The 17,985-nt window shown below is 39.0% G+C and overlaps 1 protein-coding gene across 1 annotated transcript in view; it reads right to left on the reverse strand.

Moving 5' to 3' along the window:
* Positions 1 to 17,985, reverse strand: part of stxbp5l (syntaxin binding protein 5L) — a 308,382-nt gene that overhangs the window by 42,655 nt on the left and 247,742 nt on the right. Inside the window, 2 exon segments of the mRNA XM_063005373.1 lie at positions 6,878 to 7,060; positions 13,037 to 13,090. Coding sequence (XP_062861443.1) covers positions 6,878 to 7,060; positions 13,037 to 13,090 — 237 coding nt within the window.

Raw genomic sequence — 17,985 nt, forward strand, 5'->3', positions numbered from 1 at the left:
CTTGTAGCCTTGGCCATCTTCATGTAGCGCAACAATTCGTCTTTTAAGATCCTCAGAGAGTTCTTTGCCATGAGGTGCCATGTTGGAACTTTCAGTGACCAGTATGAGAGAGTGTGAGAGCTGTACTACTAAATTGAACACACCTGCTCCCTATGCACACCTGAGACCTAGTAACACTAACAAATCACATGACATTTTGGAGGGAAAATGACAAGCAGTGCTCAATTTGGACATTTAGGGGTGTAGTCTCTTAGGGGTGTACTCACTTTTGTTGCCGGTGGTTTAGACATTAATGGCTGTATATTGAGTTATTTTGAGGGAAGAATAAATTTACACTGTTATATAAGCTGCACACAGACTACTTTTCATTGTGTCAAAGTGTCATTTTGTCAGTGTTGTCCCATGAAAAGATATACTTAAATATCTGCAGAAATGTGAGGGGTGTACTCACTTTTGTGATACACTGTATATACAAATGTACAGTACAACAAAATTCTTTCTTTGTTTGGAAGCTGGGGTCAGCTAGTTTGGAAGCTGGCCCTACCCACTAGGCTACCACAGTCCTACATATATGGTATTATACCTACAATATAAGTGCTGAATTTGCCTGACATTAGAAGTATTACTCTAATTAAGTATCCAGCAATAATGATGCTGTAGCAACTCATAATGTAATAACTACATGTAATGTAATAACTGAATATAATGTAATAATACACAAGTAATAAAAGCTCATAATGTAATAGGATTAGGGTAGCACTGTCGCCTCAGAGCAAGAAGGTCTTGAAGTGGTCTGGGTCCTTTTCATGTGGTTTGCATGTTTTTCCCCGTGTCCGCGTGGGTTTCCTCCGGGTTTAGTCCATGTCAAGTACGTCCAGTTATGTCATGTCAAGCTCTGTTAGTCAGATTGTCATGTCTTGTCCTTGTCCGTCTGTCCAAGTCTGTCATGTCCCTTCATCAATTTCCATGAGTTCTGGTTTTTCTGGACATTGTAGCCTAGTGGTTAAGGTACTGGACTAATAATAAGAAAGTCGCTGGTTCAAGCCCCACCACTGCCAGGTTGCTGCTGTTGGGCCCTTGAGCAAGGCCCTTAACCCTTAATTGCTTAGACTGTATACTGTCACAGCACTGTAAGTCGCTTTGGATAAAGGCGTCTGATAAATGCAGAAAATGTAAATGTTTAGTCATATGTGCCTATGTCACAGTCTGTTAAATCTGTTCCATGTTCGTTGGTCTCTGTCTGTCCTAAATGTAGGTCAGTAGATCAGAGTTCAATAGATAGTTTGTCCGTAGTCTCCAGGCCCTCCAGCCATTCAATCTATGCCCACCAGTTCCAAGCCTTCACCAGGCTTGGTTGGTTAACTAGGAAACCCTTTGCTGACTACATGCGACTCAACAGGGTTCAAGTCACTGTCTACTCCAGACGGCTCTCCCTGTGCTATGTCGACACTACCAGTCAAAGCTCCCGGTTCCATATTGCAGACTGCAGGGTTCAAGCCACCATCTACTCCACACAGCTCACTCCAGACGTCTTGCCAGACTCCACACAGCTCACTCCAGATGCCTCGCCAGGCTCCAAGCAACTGACTCTGGGTCTAGTATAGTTTAGTCAGGTTTCTTGAGTGTTTAGATTAATGTTAGAGGTTAGCTTAGCATTTAGCTTAGTTCATGTCTTAGTACGTCTTGTCTTGTGTTAACCTGTCTTGTCTTTTGTTATTATACATTATTAAACATCTCTGCGTGTGTCTCCACCCCTTGTTTCTCGCATTAGCCCATTTGTTACAAATGTAAAAGATTTTTGCACGTAAAGTAGTACAGTATTACATTATGTGCTGCTTATTACATTATGATTTGAGTTACAATAAAATTTAAAATAATGTAATAACTTCAACTCACATAATAACAATAATGCAGTAAAAAAAAAATTCAAAATTGGGAGGAGTGCTTATTAAGAATCTACATAATGAGTACACATGAAGCTCTAGTCCAATAAAGCATAGAGTGGGAATTATACTATTATATAATTTATTATATAACCATATACAATATTGTAATACAAATTATCAATGTACCTCATTCTCTCTCTTTAAATGCTGTATACACCGATCAACTATAACATTAAAACCTCCTTGTTTCTACACTCACTGTACATTTTATCAGCTCCATGTACTATATAGAAGCACTTTGTAGTTCTACAATTACTGACTTTAGTTCATCTGTTTCTCTACATACTTTTTAGCCTGCTTTCACCCTCTGGAAGCAGAATGGTCAGGACCACCAGAGAGCAGGTATTATTTAGGTGGTGGATCATTCTCAGCACTGCAGTGACACTGACATGGTTTTAGTGTGTGTTGTGCTGGTATGAGTGAATCAGAAACAGCAGCACTGCTGGAGTTTTTAAATACTGTGTCCACTCACTGTGAACTCTATTAGACACTTCTACCTAGTTGATCCACCTTGTAGATGTAAAGTCAGAGACGATCACTCATCTATTGCTGCTGTTTGAGTTGGTCATCTTCTAGACCTTCATCAGCAGTCACAGGACGCTGCCCATGGGGCGCTGTTGGCTGGATATTTTTGGTTGGTGGACTATTTTCAGTCCAGCAATGAAAGAGTGGTGTAAAAACTCCAGGGTTGCACCTATAAAAAATATAACGGGTCTTACACCGTCATGAGAACATTATCAAAATGTTTTATTTAGGGTGTTTAACATTTATTATTTTCATTCTTTATAAAAATAAGTCAGAACCAAATTTTAGGCAAAACAACGCACTCTGCCCACTGCACTACTCATACAGCGGTGTATTAAACAGGTTGTATTGCTGATATAACCTGCGTACACACACCGTTACTAAGAATAAAAGTGAATTCTACTTAATATAATTATGTATTTTTTTTATATAAAAACCAAACGCTTTCTTTCCCACTGTAGCAGCAGTTTCCTTCTGTTTTATACACATCACCCTGTCTCAGTCTAATCTGCTGCATTTCTCTCCCACTGATAAAAATACGGAACAAAGCGTCCTGTATCAGTTCAATACAGAACGCGGCGTTTAGTCTCCAAATAAAGAACAATTCTGTATTTTACAGGATGGTTGGTAACCCTGGTTTTACTGTTTCTTATATAGTCAGTAAGATAAAACACAGCACCAAAGCTTTGAATCAGTCCCGCACATTCCTGCTGGTTTAATACAAGCTCCGATACACTGAGTCCAGTGTTACAAAAGTGAAACAAGCTTCAAAGCCTCTGTATCAAATGATCCGTCCGTAATAAACAATGTTTTGTCCATTTTGTGTTAATTATTTCAGCCAGTTGGCCGCTTTTGTTTTTCTTGTGGGAATACTTTAGATGTTTAGAGAAGCGGACAGTAGATAGAGATGCACAGGCGACGTCTAAACATCTGCACAAACAATCCAAAAACTTCCCACAAGAAAAACAAAAGCGGGTCAACTGGATAAAATGATTTCCACAAACTAGACAAAGCATTGTTTAGCGTTACCATCACAAACTTCGTTCGTTTCACCCCCGAGAAACAGTTTGATTGACAGCAGGTAAGCAACAAGCACTTCCTGTAAATAGTGCCTACCCTTTCCGTTACATCTGCCGTTTGTAAATTTGTTTCGGCATTGGTAAAAGTGTTTCAGCTCTTGTAAATTTGTTTCGGCATTGGTAAAAGTGTTTCAGCTCTTGTAATTTTGTTTCGCCATTGGTAAAAGTGTTTCAGCTCTTGTAATTTTGTTTTTGTTTTGTTGTAATTTTGTTTTTGTTTTGTTGTAAATTTGTTTTTGTTTTTTTGTAATTTTGTTTTTGTTTTTTGTAATTTTGTTTTTGTTTTTTGTAATTTTGTTTTCTAAAATGTTAATTTGTTTTGCACTTCTCGGCCACCGTACATTTTCATCAGAAAATGTACATTATCTGTATCTACTGAAAGCCACGGGAAGACCAAAAGTTAGTTCTCCCTTTCCCCCCTGTATGTTATATAATATTGTAACTCTAAGAAGATTAGTCTCAATGTACATTCGTGTTACCTAAATTTTTTTCTTAGTTGTTATTATGTTATCAGTGTTCTCATGCTTTTAGCATGAACTACATGCTGTTATATTTCATGTATTTACTAATTCTTTGTTAAAACTCAGTCCTGTTACTTTTAGTCCTGTTACTCATATTCAGCCATCTTGGCACTTAGAACCCTTACTAGATTTAGAGTTGAACAAAGATAAAAATGAAATTTAATTTAATCGAGTTACTACACACAATGGTTTTGCTTAAAAAAATCAATGTTTTGGGCAAGATAGACATCGGATGAAAGTCTAGGCTGTTCTTAAACATGTTTGAATGGTATAAAGTAAAATATATCTTCTGGAGAAAATAAACATTAATTTAATTTTCTTTATTATTTAAGTTTTATTTACTTGTATTTATATGCTCATTCATTGACTGAATTGGAAATACTGTTACTTGATGCCCTACTCCAGAAGCTTTTGCTGAAATCAAGGAAATGTATATTCCACAAAATTTGAATGATTTTTGTCATTAATTTGGAAATTGACATGCATATAGTTCTGAGTGTTCGAAAAAAATTGGGGCAACATACTATTTTACAAGCCTTTTATAAGCCTATCATAACAATGTGCAACATTCTTCATTTTTAACATGTGCAATTTTAGAGTTAATGTGCAATTATTTGTAAAAAAACTTTTGACTTTTCTTATTGATAATTGTATATATTGTATACATTGTTAATATTGAACTGTTAATTTGTGTATTTTTTGTACTGAGTGCCTTGCTATCCCTTTGCTGCTGCAACACTGCAAATTTCCCCACTGTGGGACTAACAAAGGATTATCGTATCTTATCTTATCTTATTTTATCTTATAAGTACAGGAAGAAATATATAGTGAAATGTCTGGAGTGTTCTGAAAGAGAAATGTTTACCTACACAGTTTTACAGTGTTAATTTTATTGAAAGATTTCACCTAAGCCTATTGCCATGTCATTAGTTTACAAGAAGTTAAAACAATACACCACTAAATATACCACTTGTTTAAATTGACTTGTGTTTTTTAACATTACATGTTGAAGTTATTACCTTTTTAAAAATTTTATTCTAACTCAATTTGTAATGTACAAAATGCACTTAATGTAATGTGCAAAAATCTTATTACATTATTGGATGAAGATTTTATTACATTATTAGAATTTATTACATTATGAGCTTTTATTACATTTGTGTTATTACATTATGTTTAGTTATTACATTACATGTAGTTAATACATTATGAGTTGCTACAGATGCTGTCAAAAACAAGTGAACAGAAGCTCTCGGAGATATGTGGCCAGTCTAAATCGGACCCTCAATTATCCAAGGAAAATGCAAGACAGAATATGTGGCGGATTTGTTACCAAAATTACTTATACTGGAAAACTTTACTTCACCCATCAGGTTGATGGAGCCCACTAGACCTTGCACCAACGGCCACCACAGGAAACTAAACCGCACCTGATATTTGCACGGATTTACTTGCTTTAAACAAGGGAAAATACTACTTCTAAAAAAGAGGACAGCCCCATATCACCTTGCAGGATTTCATATCTTCTGAAAGTACATAGAAAACAAGGGATCTTACATATGTATTAATAGCCTGCAAAGCTTCAGATTAACACTGGAGAGTGTTACTGGAGACTGGAGTGTTCTGAGATATTCACTACAGTGGAGAAAACATTAGCAAGGTATGGAGTATGTGGTGTTTTTGCTTTGGCTTTTTCTGGCTACCCAAGATTTTTTTAAATCTCCATCTAGTTGCTTTGAATTTCTACATACTGTCTTACAATATTACTAAGTGCTGTAAGACTGTTAATGTGTTGATGTATCTGAAGTTTTATATGAAATATTTTATTCAGAAACCTCTTTTAGACCACATTAGTTCATGTGTGATATTCGTTTCTCTTCAACTGTTAGTTCTGTAGAAGTTATTTTTCTGTGTGCCCCTCTTGGGGCATTCTCACATCTGGATTGCATTACTTGGGAGGCCTTGTCCACTGCTGGTGCTACAGGTTATGATGGAGAATCTGTCTCTTCTATAGGAGATGGTTGCTTAATGTATACACTCTGCCGCAGGAGCCTGGAGGCCCCTGGTAAGATCAGATTTCTATTTGGGTTCTCTTGGTGCAGTTGGGAGTTGGGAGCCAAGTCCTCTATAGACCAAGGGTTCAGCTCTCTTTCTTTGTGTTTGAAAGATATTGAAAACAGATGTTCTCCTGTCTGTAAATCTTGAGTATTTAAGGAGAGGAGTTTTGGCTGAGAGCCAGAGAGAGAAGATATTGGCCTACTCCTCTTCCGATCAACTCGAGTGTTCGTATCGATACTGTTTTGGTTTGAAATAAATAATTTGCTTGTAAAACCAGGACAGTGTCGACGGAGTCATTTCTTCATTCTTCGTCTATACCTCATCGCTAAGAAAGACACTTCAGTGTATACTCAGGTTTTATGCTGCCCATATTTGTTCATTTAATATGTTAACTACAAGCAATACCATCAGCCCAAAATATAAAATATCCCTGACCATGACGATTGTTACAAAATTGTTGTACCTTCCGTGTACTCGCATGGGCAGTATTGTGCACTGTGATGTTGCAAAATGACAGTAAATCAGTTCTAGGTAATTACAGTACTTTCTCAATTGAAATCTTGGGACATTTTTGCAAACTGGAACATTGTATGATAGTACATTTTAAACATTTTAAATGACACTATCACAGAATGCAGTATAGAACAATAAAACAGCATTTAAATTTAAAGTGGTTAATCAAATCCTAAGAAGAGAATGCATTAAGAGATATAGTGAGGAACAGAGGAAAGGGGGATCAAGCACACACCTTCGGTGAGAGAGGACACAGGCAAAGAGACTTCCATGCATGCGGCTGACTGGGCTTTGCGTAATGGTGGTCGTCCAGGCCCACGACGGGTGAGACGTGGCCCCTCAGGGCCCCCTGGACCACGAGGTCTCCCGGTCACACATGGTTGCGAAGTCGGACTAGTGCAATGTCCATTTACATAATCTGAAATAACAAGCAAAACATTAGCACAAAAAGTGGCACAGAAATAGAGGGGGAAAAAATCCATTTTGCACAAACTTTACCAGAAAATTAAACAAAAATTAATCAGGTTAAATATGAACCAACATTCTTACTAAGACAAGACCTTATTAGCACCAGTGTGAGTGGTCTTAACATACACAGTTTTATTACAGTGCCAGTAGTGCTCCTTCAAAAAGAACTCTCCACGTGCAAAGTCTTGATGGTCAATGAGGGGCTTTGCATCTACAAAATGTGTGGAAAAAACATAATGGGCTGATTTAAAATATTAGCACAGTGAAGCAGGAAAATAACTTTAAGTCAAATAAGAAGTCAAAAAATGTCAAAAAATTTGAGTGATTTACAACTGTAAACAGGCTGGATGTGCCTCACTTTTAAATTACGATAAATTAAGGCATTGTTCTTCTACTAATTAGTGGGAACCTATGGCTGTATAACATTATATATTATTATTATTTTTTGCTTATGTCAAATCAGTTTTGTCAACTTATCACTATTAGTAAAAATGTAATTCGTAATTCGTAAGTTCATGCCATGGTTATCAATGCAACCTCACTGTTCAGCTGTACAAGGGCAATACAAGACAGGGCCAGTGATGGCATAGTTACCTTTAAAAAGTAACTTAGTTACTTTATTGATTACTTGATTTTAAAAGTAACTTAGTTACTTTATTGATTACTTGATTTTAAAAGTAACTTAGTTACTTTATTGATTACTTGATTTTAAAAGTAACTAAGTTAGATTACAAGTTACTTTATTAGTTACATTCAGCAACTGCCGTAATGCAACTGGAGCTGCGTAGGCGATTGAAGCGGAATAAGAAACAAGAAAGATAGCGGAGTCCTGTGTTCACAAGTGTAAGTAAGATAAATAAAATAAAAATTTTAAAGACAAATAAATAACAAAATGACGATAAATATCCAAAATTTTGGCGAGTGGGGTTTGTAATGAGTCTGTAACTATGGTGATATTACGTCATCACGTCCCCACGTGTAGTACGTAGCGGTGTTGTGTGCATACTGCATACTTCTGTACTGAAAGTATGTACTTCTTTACTGGCCGAGTAGTGCATACTTCCTCCAATCTAGTGCATACTCTGTAAGTATGCGATTTCGGACGCAGCTCGTGACTTAATTGTCGCATAGGCCAGACGTCACTCCCTGAGTTGCAAAAATAGTAACGCACAGTAACTTGGATAAGTAACTTTAATCTGATTACTGGATTGGAAATAGTAACTCATTAGATTACTTGATACTGAAAAATTTGGTCAGATTAGAGTAACGCGTTACTTAGTACTGACATCAGTGGACAGGGCACACTAATATGATAATGATAATCCAGGAAAAATGAAATGCCTTAATTTGTCATATATACAGATCCATGTGTACAGTACAATAAAAAATGGAGTGATTTAAAAGTCTAGCCTGTTTACAGTTGTAAATCACGATTCAAATCCACACACCTGCAAGAATAAAAAAGAATGCTGGTGCAAATGTTTAATTGGGGTAGAACAACACTGTGGCTAAAAAGTGACTAACACAAAAAAGTGACTAACACAAATAAAAGAAGTGGTCAAATTAATAGAAACAAAGTAACAAATTAAACACACAAAAACATCTGCATCCCGCAATGGAGAAAGTGAATACGACAGGGATAGTGCAGAACTAAGAACTGGATATCACAATATGACAGGGAACCTTCAGAACCTGTCGGTTTGGCCATGCATGAGTGAAACACCTTCCCCATATACTGGAGCCTACCGCATATAACACATAAAAATTCTCAGCACTTCTGCTCTATAAAAAGATTGAATTTCTTTTTTTTGCCAGAAATAAAAATGCCAAGATACATTCAGTGTTACAGTTCATAGTTTATATAGTTTGTTACTTTAGTCTTTTTTCCTAATTTACAAAGTAGATGTAGCTGACAAGTAGGGGAAAATTCTAACTAAGCACTGCACTAACCAGTGCTGTTACTAGGATGTTAGGGCCCAACTGTAAAAAAATATAATGTAAATTAACAAGTTTAATTCAATTAACATATGTTTGGGATGTTGTACAGATTAGTAAAACATAGTGTTAAAATACTGAAACCTCCAATAAGCTATAGGTATGATTTAAAGGCCAGTGATAGCTCAGCGCTAAAGGTGAACCCAACACTGCTCTTGCGCAAGGTTCTCAACCCTCAATTGCAAAGTGTTAGAAAGTGGTAAGTGTAGGCTGCCACAGCAGACTTACCCCCCTGAAGATTTTGGACCCAAGTGCATTGGTTAAACAGAATCAGAACAAAAGGGCAGCCAAAAGAAACCGATATCAGCCAAACTAAACAGAGTTGCTTATCAGAAAGATACATGGGAAAACAATACAATTGCTTGAGGCAGGATTTAATATAATTGGTAATTTGGGGAGTAATTTGGGGAGTGCAACAAATTTGCAGGCCTTAGAGAACCTGTCTACTATAACCATGATCACCGTGTTACCCCACGAAGGGGGCAACCTGGTGACAAAGTCAAGGGCTATGTGCAACCAGGGGTGGGAGGGCATGGGTAGAGGCCTTGAGGTCGGGCATGGGGCTCTTTCTGCCTGGCACAAACATTACAGGCCCGAATGTAATTCCTCAATATCTTGCTCCATTCCTGGCCACCAAAATCTCTGCCGCAAAAATTCTATGGTCCTATTGACCCCAGGATGGGCTGAAAAGGGCAAGGCATGCCCCCAGTCCATGACTCAACCCCTCTTCCCTGTTGGCACAAACAGTCATCCAGGCGGACCCCAGGGTCCCGTTCGTGATGCAGGGCCTCTCTCACAGTTCTTTCAATCCCCCACCTGAGCGCTGCCACAATGCGGGATCTGGGAAGAATAGACTCTGGCTCTCTGTACCTGTGGTACCTCCCACTGGTGGGACAGGGCATCTGGCTTACCATTCTTGGTCCCTGGGCGGTAAAGTGGAACCAGGTGAGGAATAGCGACCAACGAGCCTTGCATGGATTGAGCTATTTGGCCTGTTGAATATAGGCCCGATTTTTGTGGTCAGTCCACACTAGGAAGGGATGTTTCATTCCCTCTAGCCAGTGGCGCCATTCTTCCAAAGCAAGCTTCATGGCTATTCCAGATTCCACTTATCCTCTTGCCTAATCCGAATGAGGTTTTAAGCGCTGTCCAGGTCCAATTTAGTGAAAATTGTGGCCTGCTGCAACGCCTCACATGCAGTAGGCATTAGGGGAAGTGGGTAGCGGTCCTTGATCGTTATTGTGTTCAGCCCTCGATAGTCGATGCAAGGGCGCAGCATGCCATCTGCCCTGCCCACAAAAAAGAAGCCCGCCCCAGCAATTGGGGAGTTTGCATGACCAAGAACGTAATGCGTTCCATATGGGCCCCTATGCGCATGGTCAACGGTTCGATGCAATGGGTTATCGCGCCACTGGCAAGGGTCGACTGCTTGGGCCATCATGGGTTGACCCAACTCTTGAGTAAGCAGGCCCAATTGTCAAGCCAGGGCCACATCCACAAAGTTATCCACGGCCCCAGAGTCTATGCAAGCATGTAATTGAACTGACTTGTGAGCTTCTCAGCCCAGAGAAACAGACAACCGCATGCCTACGATGGAGATGTAGGTTTAGCCTAGTCCCAGCTCCCCGCACCAAGACTGGCCGACTCGTTTCCCGAACAGTGTGGCCGTCGCGTTCCTGGGGAGCGACCCTGCCCTGGTACCTGCGCCCCGCCTTACCGGCTTTCCTTAGTGAGTTGGATGGGAACACCACCTAATTGAACGTCACTGTGACGTGTCAAAGCGAGCAGAGATTAGACCCGGAAACCGGATTGCTTCTTTACTATCTTTCTCTCTCAGATAGCGCGCTTCAGAGGAGAGAAATGTCACCCCAAAGAATAAAACTTTCCTTCCCTGACAGTGGAAATTACCTTGGCCAATGCCCTACCGTCGCCCCACTATTCAGCTTGATGTTACCGGCTATCCCTGGCAAAATAAACAAGTGTAATGTAGCGCGAAAGCAAGCTTAAGGTGCGACGGTGAACCTCGCTCACTCGTCTGCTTAAATGCAGGCAGGGGTCTCCTTCATCTGTAATGATCCTCAGTTGTTCCCTATATTGCATCTGATGCCAAGTTCACACTACACAACTTTCCAAGTCATCAGGTCTCTGTACAGTTCACTCTACACAACTGGATCTCTTGTAATCTGGAGTCCTACACACTACACGACTGATCAGCGATAGGGGGTTTCACACTACATGATCCATCACCAACTGGAATCGCAGATGAGCTTCTCTGGTCTCCCAAACTACGTTTTGTCGCAAAAACTGCGAGAAGTGACGAGGGTGATACCACGTCCAAAAATACATGTCAACAAGTAGCAAGCGAACAAACAAAGAGGAAAAATAAAGGAATCTCAGTGGATTTGGCTTGGATTGTTTTATAGTGAGCTGGAGGTTAATAAATATTTTTTTGCAACGCAACGTTGGTGTTGTGTTTTGTAGAGAACGATAAGGTCAGAAATACTGTAAAACTTGTGTGTGTGCCTATGTATTCTGATATAAACTATATTATGCCCCTGTCCCACGTTTTACACTCCTCTCCTGCGTTTCCCCTCACCCCGTGTCTTGTGTTCTCATTGGCTGTTCGACATAGCACTCATTGCCAGTCGGGCAACTCAGATCCAGATATCTGATATGCTAGAAATCTTGCTTTGGTTGCTTGGCGAACCGCTTGGATCGAGTTGTTGAGCAGTTCACACATTGCGATTGAGAGCTGAGTTTCATTTGCTGAGTGAATGCTGAGTTGCTCCTGAGCCGGCAAATCTAGCGCCGACCATTCGGCGAGCGAAAATCAGGGCAAAAATCGTGTAGTGTGAACTAGCATGATCCGTGCTAGGCTGACTGGGATTTGGAGTTCCCATAGTCAGCGCACACCTGCCACAACGGCGCCATCTGGGGCATACAGCTGGGACCCTTACAGTTTGTGTTCATGAGGAAAAACAAACATGAGAGCTAAGGAGTAAAAGCACTAAGTGGAACTGCGATTAAGCATGGCATGCCACATACTCAATCTACTTTCTCAATCAATTTTATTAAACTTGATATAGTACAGAGTGTTGTAAAGTGTTGGGACAGCATGGAACATTAAAAAAAAAACTTAGACTTTTTTTATTGCAGACAGTTCTTTATAGGAACTGTGTGCATATAGTGTGGTAATAAACATCTCTTATAAAACACATTACTTCCACAAACACTTAGTTCATTTTAACAGCTATAGATTATACCTCCTGCAATAAGACCACTTTACGATATAAAAATACTTAACCTTAAACAAACAAAAAAAAAACCCTTCAGTCTCATTTTTCCCTCACAGTAAAATTCAAAGCTGCTGAATAAAATATGTTATTACTTTAGGTTTCTTTAGTTATTACTTTAGGTTAGTGGCACAGCACACAAAAAAATGATTAGCCCACAATGAAGAGGTGTGTTAGATTCAATTGTTACTTGAGAGAAAAAAACAAACAGTAAAATGGTCTAAAAAGAACAGTATTAAGTTAGTGAGACTTTGTACATTAATTCATTAGGAAGACCAACAGGCTTTTAAATACTTTGGCCAGACAGGATTAAACCAAAGCTAATTAAAGGTAGAGACTTATCAATTTAGCATAGGGCAATGTTGTTTAAAAGTAAATAATTTGTCAGTACTTGCAAAATGTACATTGAGAAACAATTACAGGAACTAAAATAAATATGAAAAATAAAAAATGGACACAAACATGTATGTTGATATACTCATTGGTGGATTGATTGGTAGAGCCCAATGAGAGAAAGCGAGTTATTAAATATGAATAAAAAAATCACAGCGCACAAAATTTCTTTATCTTGATAAATCGGTAAATCAAAACAAGAAAACCAGTTTAAACAAAACTGCCCGCTTTCGGGCCTACCGTACCAAGATCACTCTTAAGATCAGTTGGTAGACTTAATTTTCTGCCTGGTCCCTTTACTGAAACAAAAGAAACAGGAAAGAAAAAGGGTAATTAATCCATTAAACAAAATGAAACAAAACAAATAAAAATTTATTATTTTAATAAGAAAAAAGGGTATAAAAGAGCATGGAACTGAGGGCATAACACAAATAGAAGTTGTTTCTTTGTAAGAGAATAAACATTCCAGTGCATGTTGAAATAAACATGAACTTTATGATTAATTAACCTTCTTGCTGTAAAGCAACAGTGCTAATCAGTGTGCAGCCCACATTAATTAATTAATCAACAATGTTAAATGAAGACACTAATGTCAAGAAAGATAAATAGTGCAAAGAGCATTTGCCTTCTATGCTATTAGCATTACCATGATGGTTTTTATCCTATTTTTATCCAGATTCATCTCTGTGATATAAAAATGCAGTAAACAGAATTCCATTTTCTGGCTGATAATGGACATTTGTAAATAGTATATTCCAAATATACAGTTGTAGACTCTCCAACTTACAGTTATTAAATTACTATTATTAATGCTGGACTTGTGCATTTCATTATGATCATGGTTTGACAGATTTGCGTTTTAAAATCAGTTTAAAAAAAGAAACTATGTTTTTTGCTTTTTATTACTGTATTAATTCTATTCATGCAAATTGCCCAAACACCTAGGTAAGAACAATCAGTGTTCTTACCTACATTTTAAATCCATTTGAAACATTTTCAAATTTTTTTTACCTTTCATGCCATCCTGCCTTATACTGGAGAAAAGTGCATTCTGGTTGCCAGAAAGATTTTTTCTTCTACATACTGCTTATTATGTGTAGTGTACTGCTGTTTATTTTTAAAACTTTTCTTAATTAAGTCTTACAATTAGGAATCCATGTGATCTGGTGGTGGTTTATCACAGTAAAAGAACTAGAAAAACATATAAACGCATTCAAATACAAATAAAGCATTTTACTACAAAAAGTGGCAATAAAACTGCTACATTTCGCAAGCATGTTAATGGTAAGACCTAAAAGGCATGTTTCTAAATACTGTATATGAGTAGTTTGTGGTTTGTATTATTACGGATGAGGCAGTTAATAATAAAAAAAACCTATTAACTTTGTTTGTGCTCTTTGTAGTTTTTCGCCGCTTGTGTCAGATACAGAATGATGCAGTGGGAAGGAGGTGACTTTTCTTTGATCATTACTTTTTTCAGACACTGCAAAATATGTGTGCAGAGCATCACACAATGGACTTTTAATGTTCTTTATTATTAGCTTAAGCAAAATATGTTAGCGGCAACCCATACTACATTATTTATCTGAGGACTAGGTCGGCTGCTTGTGGAATTAACCATGTTTTTTTCTGTCCACTGCATCAAATCTCTGCTGCGATCGCACCAAATACCACAATCTCCATGTACTGCATCAGTCCTGCTCTTCTGAACTGTCGCTCTATAAGTGATGAAGGACTACTGATCCAAGATATTATCAATCAAAAAAATCTGGATTTTATACTGCTTACTGAAACCTGGCAACATGGCATCATGTTATAACTCTACTATTTCCGGTATTCTTAATGAAAATGCTCCTATGAAAACAAGGGCTGTCCCTGCCTTCCGCTCCTCCCCCTGGTTTACACCTGAGCTTTGCAAGCTGAAAACTCTTGGCAGACGTCTCGAACGTTTGTCTAAAACAACTGGCCTCATTATCTGTCAAACTTTGTACAAATGGCACATTCTCAAGTACATAGACACCATTAATGCTGCTCACTCTGCCTATTTTCAGCTATTAATAATAATAGCAGCTCAAGGCCCAAAACACTTTTCCAAACAAATAATAAACTTCTTCAACCACCCCTAACAACTACTGCAAGTACTCCTGATCAGTCCCAAACCATTCTCGAGTTTTTTCAGTACAAACTGAAAAAAACAAATTTAATGAAAGCTTTCCTGATGTAACCCCTTTCCCCCGCTTTGTTACAGCCCAGGCTTTTTATGTCCCATTTGCCAGCTTTGTGCCGACTGATCCTTTATCAGTCTCCACGATAATTAGTAAATCCAACCCTTCCCACTGTCAGCTCGATCCTGCTCCAACGAATCTTCTAAAATCGTATGCACACCTAATTTCATATCCCATTTGCCATCCAATAAATGCCTGTTTATCACTTAGACTTGTTCCAACTGCCTTCAAAATGGTGGCTGTCACTCCTCCTGAAGAAACCGGGTTTGGGGGCAACATGCCCAGCTAACTACCGGCCCATCTCCAACCTTCACTTTGTAGCCAAAGTAATGGAAAAAGTAGTTGCGGCTCAACTGCAAGCATTCTTGGCCGACAATAATGTCTATGAGCCTTTTCAGTCAGGTTTCCGATGTCTACACAGCACTGAGTCTGCTCTATTACGAGTGGTAAACGATCTTCTGCTTACTGTGTGGATGTCGGTTCCATCAGTATCCCCGTGCTACTTGATCTTGATACTGCTTTTGATACAGTTAACCATGCAATTCTTCTCACATGTCTTTCCTCTATTGGAACCAATGAAATGGCCTTAGGCTGGTTTCACTCATACCTCACCGACAGAAAAAAAGAAAGGGCCAAAAAAAAGGGCACCAATCGCCAAAATTATTAATAAAATAAAAAAATAAAAAAAAGACAGTAGAATATTTAACTTACATATTTATTTTTGTTAACACAATACACAGCTAATCAAATAACTGAAATGATCAAATTGTGGTTTATTTGTATGTCTTGCTCAATGGCAAGCAGGATTAGGTCAGAGAGTCTGTCTTCCCCACAGAGACTCCTGAGCCTGTTCTTTATGATCTTTAGTTTTGAAAATGATCTTTCCACTAAAGCTGTTGTCACTGGCAGTGTTGCGTAGATTTTTACCTTATCTTCACAAATGTTGGAAAGATGAGCTGGCCAGTGTTTTTCTCCACAATGGCAAGGATTTCTTGCAGGTTCTTCGATGTAAAGCTGGAATGGAACACCTTTAGCTCTGTCTTCAGCTGGTCCTCATTTTCCTCATAGAAATCGCAAAGAACATGGACGGCTTCCTCTGCCTCTGGATTTATGGTGCTTGTCCAGTTGGCACACACTGTTAGAGAGTGGAAGGACCATATGATTGTGCCAGTTGGACTTGAAGTGATGCTCCCCAGGAATCTCCTGTTGGGTTCTGCAGTCAAGGTATCAATAAATGTATAGTACACATTCGTCCTGTAGTATGACTCCACAGAGTCAAACTCATCACTCACTTGCAATGCAGTTGTGCTGTGTTGGAAACGCACTGGCACTTTCCGTTTCCTTTCCTGACCAGGCACTACAGTAGGCAAAGGAATGTTGAGAGTCTCTGCCTTCTTTTACACACCTTGAAATATCTCAGCAAACTTTTCCTCAGACCTCAATGCTTGTATGGTGTGAAGTACACCACCAAGGTGTAGCTTGTAGGCTGTGGAGTGGTCCAGGCTTTCTTCTTGCAGAGAATTTGATGCAAGAGCAGTGACTTTGAATGCTGGGGTGGTGATTTCCTTGCAGAGGATGAATGAGAAGTTAATTGCATTTTTGTAAATTTTTGCATCCCCTAGGGCCAGGTCAAGTGGATCTCTTTTACAGATCTCATCAAGGAGCATCATTATAGCTTTCAGATTTCTCTGAAGGGCCTTCAGTGCTTGTTCCCTGCAAGCCCAACGTGTATCTGACAGCCTCTTAAGTTCCACAATGTGCCCTTCTGCATTCAGTGACTGCTGCAATCTAACTAAAGCAGCATGGCGCTTTGGGGAGCCGCTGCAAAAGGCATACAGCTTTTCCACAAGGTTGAAGAAGGTTACAAAGTGCTTATTTGACTTTGAGGCTTCCACCAGGACCAAATTTAGGCAGTGTGCTTTGCAGTGCACATAGAGGGCCTTCTCATTGAGTGTGCGTATTCTGGTTTGAAGACCTTTGTACATGCTACTCATGTTGGCAGCTCCATCATAGCCCTGGCCACACATATTTTTCAGCTCCAGACCATTCTTCTGTAGAAGAAAGACTACAGTATTCTCCAGCTCCTGGCCTGTTGTTGCATCAATGTTGGAAACTTCAATAAATATCTCCTTTATATGCTTTTGATGTAGATATCGCACTACAAATGACACCTGTTCTTTGTGGGAAACATTGGTGGTCTCATCCAAGAGAATAGAGTACATTTCAGCTTCTTGGATTTCTCTTTGGATCTCCCTACTGATGTACGTACCCAGTGCTGTGATTATGTCATTGGGGCCTTTTCTTAGTGACTTTCACTCTTCCAATATTTTCTGTATGCATCTTCAGCACACTGTCATAGCGGGAAAATAGATTCATGATGTGAAATGCTTCAACATGGGATGGATCTGTAGGATATGGCATGGTGGCTATTTTTGCAATTGCATCATCACTTTCATTAACAGCTCTTTCCTCCACATACCCTTCCTGTAATGTTAAGGGAGGTGCTGTCACCTCACCCTCTTCTTGATTCATCTCCTTAGGCAACACTGTTTCTGTTGCTGCCCCTGAACATGACTCAGTCTTACACACTGCCTGTCCATCCTCATCTGTGATGGGCTCCTCTGGATCATGTAGTGATACTGATACATCTCCCTCATTTGCTTTACTGGTAGATGGCCTAATCCAGGATAAAAGAAAGCTGCTACCCTGAGCTGCTTGCTGTAGTTCCTTTTCTTTCTGCTTTTGTAACCTTTCTTTTCTTGGCATTATGCTGCAAAATTTGTAAATGAGATAAATCAATGTTGTGCATAATAATCAAGAGTGACTTACTGAATCTCCATAAAGGAATACATCATTTTACTGTTTTCTGACAGAGTTGAAGCATTACACTAATAATATAGAATTGCTAGTATCAATTTACCTCACCAGACTGTCATGTAGCTCAACTTAAGACCTACCTTTGATTTCAA

The sequence above is a fragment of the Trichomycterus rosablanca genome, chromosome 12 (assembly GCF_030014385.1).
Source record: "Trichomycterus rosablanca isolate fTriRos1 chromosome 12, fTriRos1.hap1, whole genome shotgun sequence".
In the NCBI taxonomy this organism is placed as follows: Eukaryota; Metazoa; Chordata; class Actinopteri; order Siluriformes; family Trichomycteridae; genus Trichomycterus; species Trichomycterus rosablanca.